The sequence below is a fragment of the Austrofundulus limnaeus genome, unplaced genomic scaffold (genome assembly GCF_001266775.1).
Source record: "Austrofundulus limnaeus strain Quisiro unplaced genomic scaffold, Austrofundulus_limnaeus-1.0 Scaffold462, whole genome shotgun sequence".
NCBI lineage: Eukaryota > Metazoa > Chordata > Actinopteri > Cyprinodontiformes > Rivulidae > Austrofundulus > Austrofundulus limnaeus.
Window position 1 is genome coordinate 325,207 of NW_013952864.1, and position 12,184 is coordinate 337,390.

Sequence of the window (12,184 nt, forward strand, 5' to 3'; positions counted from 1 at the left end):
GATATATATAGATATATATAGATATATATAGATATATATAGATATAATTTTTAACACATCAATATTTAAATTGCCACAGTTTTTTATCATTTAATGCACCATGAAATTATCACATCTTTTTTGAAATGTCCTTTATTAGAACCTGGTGTTTTATATATTATACAGGCTATAATAATGTTACTTGTTTTTTTTTTCATCTAAATTTCCACAGTAACACAATCCATTACATCACCCAATAATGACATGCATTCTAATTTTGTTCCATCTACCCGCAAAATAATGTATTTTGATGCATTTACTCCTAAACCTGTGTCCTGTGAGGTGCTGCCACCTTGTGGAAGAGAGATGAAGTGCAGCTAGCTAAAGCATTCTGAAGTAAAATCCATTTCTGCTTGTTTACTGGGCAATTTTTAATACCAGTTATACCTTGTAAAAACATCTGGGGGCTCTTTTTTAATAGAGGTGCATCTTGTTAAAGCTAAACTTGCCTTTAATATTTGCAGGCTGAACAATCGTTTGAGTTTTGTCTACATAAACTCTGCTTCACAACTTAAATAAGACTGAATCAGCAAAGCTGGATGTTTGTTACACAAAATGCCAAGCCAGTCCTGATTTACAGTCAGACATACTGTCCCACATACTCCTGCAGACATGGGTCACGTCTTCCTGGCAGAATAACAATCCTAAATTTAGACGTGTTTGAACTCGTCTACTGTCAGAACATCTGGTTCAGATCACATCTGCACTTCCCTGGAAATAAACACATCGATTCACATAAACATCTGTCGATGAGCTTTACTCCGACTCTTCATTCTTTACTGAATCCATGCAAACGGAAAGCCTCGTATTTTGTGTTAGAGCAGTAACTAATAATATGTTAAAACTAATGTTTCGTTTTGTCTCTTTTGCAGATCATCTGAGCTTTGTCTCCTTAAACTCACTTATTATGTTCACTGTTTTTAATATTTGCTAACTTGTCATAAAACCCAATTATTGCACCATTTTTTTAGGAAAACTCTTATTTGACTTCTGGCTCAATCTGTAATTTCAGCCGAAAATGTTCCTTTAAAACGTTAAAATGTTTTTAAGAGTAATAAAGAGATGCAAACTTTATTTTGAAGTCAGACTTTTATTCTTGTTACTTTGACAGGCGCGTTTAACGAATCACGTGGAAGAATCATTCAGCGATTAAATCTGAGCCTTCACGCTGCGCAGCTCTACATCTGCTGCTCCACCGGTCTTATCGTAATGTCTCCAACCTGCAGGAAACAGATGCCCACAGTAAAACAGAAAGCATCAGACATGATGAAATGTGTAAACAGCAGAGAATCAAAACAGGCCAATACCTGCACATGAGGAGGAGCACTCAGGGCGTAGATGACCGCATTGGCAACGTCTATGGCTTCCAGAGCCTGGTGGAGAGAAACATGCCCAGTTTTAGTCCTCAGCTGGATAATTACTTATATAAAAACATAAAATCTACAGTAATAAAGTATTTTTACTTTATAGGTTGTGTATGAACTGGCAGCTTTCTCTGGGTCATTGCTGTAAAGCCTCGGAGCGAACTCTGTCGCCACAACGCCCGGAGAAATGCACTGCAGACAGAGAGAGTGAGGAAACAACTGGGACATCAAAGCGTTTGTTCCAGAAAGCAGCCAAAGTCTTACCGTGGCCCTGATGTGAGTTTTGGCTTCATGCAGCTCCTGCCTCAGGCCCTCAGTCAGAGCCGTCACTGCGTACTTGGTGCAGGTGTAGAAATGGATGTCAGAGCTGGGAATCACAACGTGGCCACAGATACTGGAACAGAAGAGGACGATGACCGGGTCAGAATTTACTGCTGTGTACTGAAGGACTGGATCTCTGGCTTTAGCTTAGCTTGTACTGAATTTTACTTCTGCGGCACCCAATGTTTCAGCTGTTTTACAGTTTTCTGGAAGTTTGTTCCAAATCCGTGGTGCATAGAAACTGAACGCTGCTTCTCCTCGTTTGGTTCTGGTTCTGGGAATGCAAAGCAGACCAGAACCAGAAGATCTGAGGGGTCTAGACAGTTGGTACTGCAAAAGCAGATCTTTAATATATTGTGGTGCTGAACCGTTCAGTGATTAATAAACTAACAGCAGTATTTTAAAGTCTATTCTTTGAGCTACAGGGAGCCAGTGAAGGGACTTTAAAACAGGTGTTATGTGCTCTRTCTTCCTGGTTTTAGTGAGAACGCGAGCAGCAGCGTTCTGGATCAGCTGCAGCTGTTTGATCGATTTATTAGTCAGACCTGTGAAGACGCTGTTGCAGTAATCAATGCGGCTAAAGATAAACGCGTGGATGAGTTTCTCTAGATCACGCTGAGGCATTAGTCCTCTAATCCTGGAGATGTTCTTCAGGTGATAGAAGGCCGACTTTGTGACTGTCTTAATATGGCTTTGAAGGTTCAGGTCAGAGTCCATCACTACTCCCAGGTTTCGGGCCTGATCGCTGGTTTTTAGTTGTAACAACTGAAGCTGCGCATTGACTCTAGTTCGCTCCTCTTGAGGTCCGGAGATAATAACTTCAGTTTTATTTCTGTTCAGCTGGAGAAAGTTTTGGCACAGCCACACATTTATCTGTTCTAAGCACCTATTCAGTGAATGGATTGGTTCAGTCACCCGGTGACATCCTGATGTAGAGCTGTGTATCATCCGCGTACTTATGGTAGCTAATCCTATTTCCTGCTATAACCTGAGCCAGCGGGAGCATATAAATATTGAAAAGAAGGGGTCCGAGGATTGAGCCTTGGGGTACCCCACATGTGACTTTTGACCTTTCTGATGAGAAGTTTCCGAATGAAACAGAAATCCCTGTTTTTTATGTAAGAATCAAACCAGTGGAGCACTGGACCGGAGAGTCCGACCCAACTCTCCAGTCGATTCAGTAAGATGTGGTGGTCAACAGTGTCAAAAGCTGCACTGAGGTCCAACAGAACCAGCACTGTGGTTCTCCCACTGTCTGTATTTATATGGATGTCATTGAACACTTTTACAAGGGCCGTCTCCGTGCTGTGGTGAGCACGAAAACCAGACTGGAATGAATCAAAGCAATTCATTTTTATTAGGAAGTTATTAAACTGTTTAAAAACTGATTTTTCAATAACTTTGCTGATGAATGGGAGGTTGGAGATCGGCCTGTAGTTCTGCAGTAGTGATTTGTCTAGATTATTCTTTTTTATAAGTGGTTTGATAACTGCTGTTTTCAAAGCCTGGGGGAAAACACCTGAAGACAGCGAAGAGTTCACTATTTGGATCAGATCATTAGCAACAACAGACAGGACTTTCTTAAAGAAATGTGTGGGTAGGACATCCAGACAGCAGGAACTGGAGCTTAATTGACTTATAATTTCTTCTAGGGTTTTATAATGAAGTAGTTGAAATTGGGTCATTTTTCCTGCATTTGTTTTGTTTGAGCACAGCGTTGGTACTGGCTTTGGAGTGGATGTGCAGATTAATCCTCTGATCTTTTGAATTTTCTCTGAAAAGAAACTGGAGAACGTATTGCAGGCGGCATTAGATTGAAGTTCAGGTGGCAGCATCACAGGAGGATTTGTGAGCCTGTCAATATTAGCAAATAAAGCTCGAGCGTTGTTAGTGTTTTTGTTTGTGACATCTGCAAAGAAAGCCTCTCTTGCATGTTTTAATGTTGTGTGATGGTTACGTAGTCTTTCCTTGTAGATGTCACAATAAACGTGTAGTTGAGTTTTACGCCATTTCCGTTCGGCCCTATGGCAGAGTTGTCTTGCAGACAGAACTGTTTGTGCATTTCTCCATGGAGATTTCTTCCTACCAGTCACAACCTTCACTTTAATGGGGGGCAATGTAATCAATGATATCTAAAATTTTGCACTGAACATCATCTACCAACTTATCTACGTCATTATAAGTTAAGGGCGAGGAAGAAGAGTAGATTTGATTAAATGTCTCTGCTGCGTTTTCTGTGAAAGTACGTTTTGTGATAGTAGCTGTTTGTCCAAGTGGGTTAACGGATAAAGAACATTCAAAGTGATCAGACAGGGCGACATCAGTTACAGAGACATTGGAAATATTTACACCCTTACTGATAACCAAGTCCAGTGTGTGTCCATGAGTGTGTGTTGCTTGTTTGACATGTTGTGTTAAACCAAAACTCTCTAGTATATTAATTAGCTTTTTTGCCCCTCTGTCTTGGGGTTTGTCAACACGAATGTTGAAATCACCGACAATTATCAAACAATCGTAATCAATGCATATGAGAGGTAGAAGTTCATTGAAGTCCATAAAGAAATTTTCCTCATTTGTTGGGATTTTGTATAAAGTTAGCATCAAAGTTCGTTTGTGGCCTTTTACCTCAATTCCAAGATACTCAAAAGACATAAAATTGCCCAAAGAGATTTTACTACAGTTCATGGTATTCTTAAATATTGAAGCCACGCCTCCTCCTTTTTTATGTTTTTTATTCTCACTTAAAAAAATATATGTAGGAGGCGCTGATTCAATTAGTACGATTGCTTCATTATTATCATTCAGCCATGTTTCTGTCAGAAATAAAACATCAATATTATGCTCGGTGATGAAATCATTAATTAATAGAGCTTTGGCACAGAGAGATCTGGTGTTTAAAAGAGCCAGTTTAAATGACTTGGGGGCTGAAAGTTCTTCAATCTGAGGTTCCTGTAGGCAGGGGATCAGTTTGACGGTTGTAAAAATAGTATCTGGACCCCGGTGTCAGACCTCAGAAATGCAGAGCGCTGGATCCTCAGGGAGGTTAGAGGCAGGTGGCTTAGATGAAGTGAGGTCTGCTATGTTAACGCTACGGAGAGTCGTGCCAAAGCGAACTTGTTGATCCATACCATCCTGCTGGGAGGAGGAAGAGTCCGTCCGCCTTCCTATCTGACCCGGATCCTCCACCGGCGTCTTCAGGCGGCTCAGGTGCAGCCGGACTCTCTTTAGTGATTGACTTCCTGAGAAACTCTGATCTTGTGAATGAGTGTAGGAGCAGAGAGGGAGGGGGGAAGGATGAGGGGAACCAGTTGCTCTTTCCCCCGTCGTTCTATCAGTTTGTATTGGAATAGTTTGTTCTTGATAAGCAGAGGCTTCCATCCTAATCAAACATCCTTGACCCTGTTCTTCTCAAGCGATGGTCACATTGTTGTTCTTGTTGATAAAATGAAAAATGTCTGCAGTGAGCAGCCTTATCCCATGTTTGTTAAGATTGCGTCCTCCTCTTCCAAAGAGGTGAAAGCGCTGCCAGTAGATCCAGAGGTTATCGATGAAGGTCACTGAGCTGGCAAAGCAGGTTTTTAATCAACCATTTGTTTATCGTGCCCAGCCTGGAATGTTTTTTGTCTCCCCATTGAGGCGATGGAATTGTACCGCTGAGAAATAACTTCATTTTTTAATTTTCCCATAGTGTCCAGAAGAATATTAAAGTCCTTTTTTAGAATCTCCGATTTTTGCTTTGCTAGATCGTTGGCTCCAACATGCACAAATAAAGTCTCCATTTTTGTCTCTCTATTTGGCACTTTGCGAGTCAAATCAGATACAGTGTCACCAAGAAAAGAAACCACTCTCGTTTTCTTGGGATTGCAAACATGACTGATTCCATTTACGGTCTCATCTCCAACAATAAGCGCTCTTTGCATACCTTTCGTTTTCCTGGTGGTCGTTTTGTCCTTCGGAGCTTCACGGGGTGGATGTGCTGGTCTCGCCTCATCGTTGATGTTTGAAGGTGGGTTTTCACTCAGAGGCTCAGGCTGGAGTGCAGAAAATCTGTTTTTCGGTGGGATTCCCACGGAGTCTGAGTATTTCGAGGCTTGGGCTGGTCGCTTTGTCCCTGGGAGCGAGGTCGGTGGAGCCATTTTGGTTCCAGCTGCTTGTTTGCTGTTCTTTGGCGGAGCAAGTGATGAAGTTGAAAGTGGGTTTCGGCTCAAAGCCGGCCACGCTGTTTCGTCCAGGTGAGGTGTTCTCCCTGTTAGTCGTCTCATGGGATCTGCAGCGTGAGACTTTTGTTTCGGCTTAGCGCCCTGAGCGATCCAGAGTGAACTGCGTGGTGCGGGGTGAACGACCTCACCGCTGATTTGAGAAAGAGTTGTTTCATTTCCACAGGTGGCGTTGATCTCAAAGTTCACCTCCAGCCGTTGAATCTTCGTTTCTAAAAACTGAAGTCGTTGTAGAAWACTGTTAATATCCTTGGGGTCGGACGGGGGCATTTTGCCCTAGCTCAACTTCCACCACTGCAGAACACCTGGAGACCTCCTTCCAGGTGGAACGCGTTCTGTTCGCGGCTGATGATGATGATGAGGAGGATGATACTGCATGTGTAACAGATCAAAGGATAAATCTGCACCTGTTCAGGTTGATGATGTGGCCGTCGTCAACGTTTCTCTCCTTCATGGACTGATACGCTTCACGAGTGCAGACGCTCAGAGCCAAAACATTCACCTGCAGAAACAAATATATGATAAAAACAGATTATTCAAAGTGTTCAGTAGATTGTAAATATACAGTTTTCCTGTTTTTTTCTATTTCCAAACAGTTTTTATATGCTAAACTAGCACTGGATTTGACTTTTTTATGCTTGCTTTTGATGGGAAAGAGGCAGAAATAATAAGATTTCTTTCTTCTTCTTTTTGCTTCCTTTCGTTTCATTTATGACTTGTGCTTAGATTTTATTGGACATAGATTTTATTTTTCTTTAATGAATGAATGAAGGAACAAATTTTTGCTTTTAGCTAGCCTTTTGTCACATTTAGCTTTTAGCTAGCCTCTTGCTAATTCTAGCTATTAATCAGTTTTTGTCACATTAAGCTTTAATAAATACGGAAGAGCATTGAATTCGCACAAAAAAAAATAGACACCTGATCTCGTAATTATGAGATCAGGTGTACTATTTTTTTTTTTTTTTTGTGAATGCATTGCTCTTCCGTAAATATAAACCTTTGCTTCATTTAACTAGATTTTTAGCTTTTAGTTTTAAGCTAGCCTTTTGCTATTTTTAGCTACAAGCTGGCCTTTAAGCTTTCAAGTATCATTTTCGAATTTTTTGAATTTAGCAACTTAGCTGTTTTAGCTTTTAGCTAGCCTTTTGTTACTTTAGTTAATTAGATTTTAGCTAACCTTTTGCTGCTTTTAGTAAAAGTTTAACTTTTTTTCAGATGCTAGCCTTTTCTCTTTTTAGGTTCTAATCTATTTTGCTTTACTTTTTTTACTTTTAGCCACTCTTACTTTTAAGTTTTAGCTATTTTTATCTTTTAGCTAGTTTTTTGGTACATTTACCCAGCCTTTAGCTATTTTTATTCAGTATTTTGTTACTTTCTGCTACTGTTCTGCTTCATATAGTTTTAGCAGCTTTCAGCTTTTTTTTTTTCAAACTTCAGCTCGCAGCACCAAACTGCTTCACAGAAAACATGTCTTCAGTTTTATCTGTAATCTAACCAGAACAACAAGGGTCAGTGAGAAAATGTATTCGAGTAGCTAACCCATGATTCAACCACAGCTGTCTGGGATGTTATCTGAACATTCCTAATTTCTGCTCCAAACAACCGAGCTGAAACTGGACCAGAGCCGGCTCTAGGCGAACTAGGCGGTCGCCTAGAGCGCCATCTGCTGGAGGGGGGGGGGGGCCGGACTGCACAAGAAAAAATGTAATTATTTGTAATCCCTGGTTGTAACTCTGCTAAGCGCCCCTTTCATTTAGCTTTGTCTTAAAAAAAAACTATAATGAAGTATTCCAGGAAAAAGAAACTGCTACTCCCATAAAACACTCCCCCCCCCCACAATGCAGCAATCGCCCCCACCCTCTCTCTCATTTGATTGACGTTGCACTGACTTGTCCTGCTCCGACACTCTGACGGGGAGTCAGGTTGACAGGACGTGAACGCGCTCGCTGCGAAGCAGGAGGAAAATAGAGCGGAAAAAGTTCAAAACTTATTTCTAGCGGCAGAACAGGTTGGAAGATGGCTGTTTGATGTTATTTATTGTTTTTTTAATCATCCTATAGGCTCTGACATGTTAGATAAATTTGGAAATGAGGTTTTGAAAAAAATCCGTAAGACTTGAAAAAATCCGTGAGATTGCCCTATACGTCCGTATACCTGCAAAATGATGTAAAATCCTTATAACTTACGGACAATCCGTACAAGTTGACATGTATGTTGTCATTTATTTGCTTTCTGGGAAAGCAAATAAATCTAAGTTTACCATAGTACCTTACACTGTCAAACTTGTTTTTAGGGGTTCAAATGGGGGTGGGTGGGACCTAGTTCAGGGTGGGGGGTGGGGTTGCGCTTCAACTCGTCTAGGGCACCAAAATGGCTAGAGCCAGCACTGAACCCAACCAGCTGCTCAGACCGGACCACAGGGAGTTCTTACATCCAGCATGTTCTTCCAGCCGCTGGTTTTGCCGCTCAGCAGGAACTCGGGGTGAGCCAGGCCGGCGTTGTTGATGCACACGTCCACGCCTTTGTGCTGAGCTTTGATGGAGGCGAACATGGACTCGATCTCCTCCGTCTTGCTCAGGTCGCACTTGAAGGGAACCAGCTGTCCGCTGTAGCCCGCAGCCTGACACTCTGCTGCCAGTTTCTGAAATCACAACAAGTTCCCTGCTTTTAATCTGAAAATTTACTGCTCACCTGTCATGTTTACAGGATTAAACGTAGAAAGTAATTTATTCCTTTAACAGCAAGTAAACTTAAAACGTTATTTAGGACTGACCCAGATCAGAAACAAAGTGACAAATTAAAAAAACTCAAGATGAGAACAGTCTGAAATGATTTTATCTCTTTATATATTAGTCACACTGTGGAATATTTTATTACTTTTAATAGTTAATGTTTAACTAATTTAACCTTTGTGATAAAAGCTGAAACAATCTTTGATTCAGGTGTGATGGACAGACTGCAGAACCTCCTTTTAGCAACAAGCAGATGTAGATTACAAATTACTTTACGACACATTTATATTGTTCTTTTATTAATAATAAACTGATCTTAATCATACCAGACAACTATTTAGGAACACAGTAATCTGTGCAAACTATTGTAAAAATATTTGATAACTAACCGCCTTTGCAGAGCTTTTACTTTGAGAGTATATAAAATAAAGAGTGCATTGATTTTTTTTCCCCGTTTCAAAAAGTTTCTGTGAAGTAATTCCTAAAAAGCAGCAGAAATGTTTATGTACTCGTGCACAAAACAAGTAGACAGTGATAAATGTACTTATATAAAATGTTTATGTTGCTGTAAACTAACGGAGCGAAACACAAGATCTCGTTTGTCAGGTTTGCTCCTGAAAACCAGACTCTCCCACGTCTAAACTAAACGTTATCAAAACAGCCTTTTCATTCTGTTGCATAACGTCTGCCTGATGACCACTGAAAGCTTTTCCTTTATTTACTTATAATCCCACACGCCCATCCTGCAGATTACATAACCCTGCACAGCCTGGAAGTTACAAAAGCTTTAAAATCACACAGAGGGTGTGGTTAGAAATTAAACCAAACTGCTGCGCAGAACAGAGGAACACTTTGTTAAACGGCCTAAATCCTATAGGTATTACCCTTTAAGTACTACCATAAGTACCCTGTAAATAGCCTTTAACTATGATTGATTATACTTTGTAAATACTCAGTTATTGCTCCTTGTATACCCCCATAAGTACCCTGTAAGAACACTCTATATACCCCTTCTGTAAGTACCCTATGACTACCCTTTGCACCCTGGTAAGTAACCAAATCTATCATGTAAGTATTGCCATACATACCTTAGTACCCAGTAATTGCCCCTCACAGACCCCCCAGTAGGAACACTGTGTTAACCCCCATTAGTACACTGTAATTACTTTGTAAATGCCCTTGTACATCACCTTCTAAGTACCCTATAACTACCCTCAAACCATCTTTTATGTACCTTGGTAAGTACCTTGTCATTAATCTTTAAGTACCCTGTGTTTGCCTTGTACGCATCCTGTATTTACCCCTGTAATCACCCTTTATGTACTCTGGTAAGTACCCTAAAGGTTCTACCATAAGTACCCTGTAAATATTCTGTAGCTACCAGCTAAGCAGGGCCAAACCTAAATTGTAGATACCTAGTAAACAATCCTCAAGTACCCCCATAAGTACCCTCTAAGTACCTTTAAGAACACTTTTCATATCCCTACAAGTATCCTGACTTTACTTTGTAAATATCCTGTATGTACCCTTGTAAGTACCCTGCAATTACATTGTAATTATCCTATAACTACCCTGTACATATCCCTCTAAGTACTCGGTTTAACTTGTAGTTTCCTCTGTAATTACCTTGCATGTAGCCTTGCCATTACCCTGTAAGCACTCTGGGTAAGTACTTTATAAGGAATACAATACATAACATGTAAATACCCTATAATTATTATGTAAATATACATGCCATACATTACCTTGTAAATACCCAGTAATTGTCCCTTACATACCCCCGTACATAAAAAAAACACCGTAATGTCTTTGTTAATGAACTGTAAGGACACTATCATTACCCAACACCCAGATATTACTCTGTTAGAACTGTTGGAGTGACGGTTACAGCAGGTGGTCTCTCAGGACTTACGGCCCTGCAGAGTGGACCAGAGTGGACCAGAGTGGACCAGAGTGAACCAGAGTGGACCAGAGTGGACCTGGACTCTCCCAAGTCCCTGCAGGATCCAGACTTTCATCGCAGCATCATTCACCAACAGGCTGATTGTGCAGAAGATGTGAAGTCTGACCAGATCTGACCAGGTCTGACCAGGTCTGACCAGGTCTGACCAGGTCTGCGATTAAGATCAACTCTGTTCGAGCAAAGCCGCAGCTGACAGGTTCACAGAGCTCTGTGCAAAAGTTTTCAGCACTTTCCCCTCAGTCTCAGAGATGTTAGAAAGCCAGACAAGGTGCAGTGATTTAAGTGTTTTCTCTGTCTGACACTTACGTCTTCATGAGCGTCGACTTAAGTGAGATTTCAGGACAAATTTGCTGTTGATCCTGTGGAAATGGAGATTTAAAAATGTCTAATAAAATAATGTGCAGCTCTGTTTAGATTTACATACATCTGTGTGTCGGCCTATTTCTGACACCAATGTCTTGAAATCAAACTGATAAAAAAAAAGACTCCAAAAGATCTACTTTACCAGTCTGATTCAATGCAAACTGTCATTGTTCAGTGTTTTAATGTTCTCTCCTGACTGTGAACTAAATAATATACTGTATATAATATTATATAATGGATTACATAAAATGCACATTCATGTAATGTTTTAAGGTGAATTACAGATACAGATGTGGTGTAAATATTCAAATAAAACAAGTTTATTCCTGCAGTTTAGGTTAAAACAAGATAGAAAATTAAAAAAAGTCAAAAAATCTAATAAAAATCTAAATGTTTCAAAATAAGAGTAATTAAATTATTATTTTATTGACACAAGTGATAATTTTAAAGGCATCTGCTCCAATAATCAGCCTCATCAATCAGGATTTTAATTGTAATACACTTTAAACAAAAGTTTTGTTCAGAACCAAACCTGGATCTTCTCCACGCTCCTGGCGCAGCCCACCACCTTCATCCCGGACCGGACCAGCTCTTTAGCGATGGTCGCTCCGATCCCGACCGAGGCTCCGGTCACCAGAGCCACTCTGCCCCTCCAGCGGTCCATCTTTCACTGCTGAGACACCGGAGACCTGCTGCGGACACGAAGGACAACCGAGTCTGACCGAGCCGACCCGAGGGCGGGGTTTCTTAAAGGCGCGCGCGTGATCGTGCGGCGTTCACGGACCTGGCTGTTCTGCCCGGAGAACTTCCTGTTTCGGTAAAACGCAGCGCTTTTGTTCAGACTTTTACCACATTTTCACAAGTTTTACCTCAATCAGAACAACTTTTGTTGTGTAAGCTGGAATGAAAACAAGCAAAAATTAAATAAAAGTAACGCCTTTCTACTTCTTGCCTTTTTTTAAAAAAAGTTACAGATAACTGTGGAGTAGAAATGTAAGAAGTAGAAGTAAAAAGTATGGCTGAAAAAGAATTAGTTACTCAAGAAAAGCACAGATACCCCAAAATTTGACTTAAGTACAATAACAAAGTATTTGTACTTCTTAATTTACCACTCTGCCTAAATTTAGTGACACTTCCAAGATTAGTTTAAGTTACTTAAAGTGGTTTCTGAAGGGGTTGCAACTG

The 12,184-nt window shown here is 40.6% G+C and overlaps 1 protein-coding gene across 1 annotated transcript; it reads right to left on the minus strand.

The window, feature by feature from the left end:
* Positions 1-1,109: 1,109 nt before the first annotated feature.
* LOC106529742 (dehydrogenase/reductase SDR family member 11) lies at positions 1,110-11,711 on the minus strand. Its single transcript, XM_014025234.1, has 7 exons — positions 11,532-11,711; positions 8,373-8,582; positions 6,349-6,443; positions 1,668-1,797; positions 1,503-1,595; positions 1,347-1,412; positions 1,110-1,259 (listed from the first exon to the last, which is right to left on the minus strand). Exons 1-7 carry the CDS (start codon positions 11,661-11,663, stop codon positions 1,218-1,220), a joined length of 768 nt encoding a protein of 255 aa, XP_013880688.1. The 5' UTR covers positions 11,664-11,711; the 3' UTR covers positions 1,110-1,217.
* Between the last annotated feature and the right edge of the window lie 473 nt (positions 11,712-12,184).

Bases quoted from the DNA above. Each gene is read 5' to 3' on its own strand.
- LOC106529742 (XM_014025234.1), bottom strand. From the start codon at position 11,663: ATGGACCGCTGGAGGGGCAGAGTGGCTCTGGTGACCGGAGCCTCGGTC. The intron at 1,798-6,348 runs GTGCAGATTTAT...CTTCTGTTCCAG, and splicing joins CACATCATCAACCTGAACAG to TATCTGTGGCCACGTTGTGA. The intron at 1,413-1,502 runs GTAAAAATACTT...TCTCTCCACCAG, and splicing joins GTTCATACACAACCTATAAA to GCTCTGGAAGCCATAGACGT.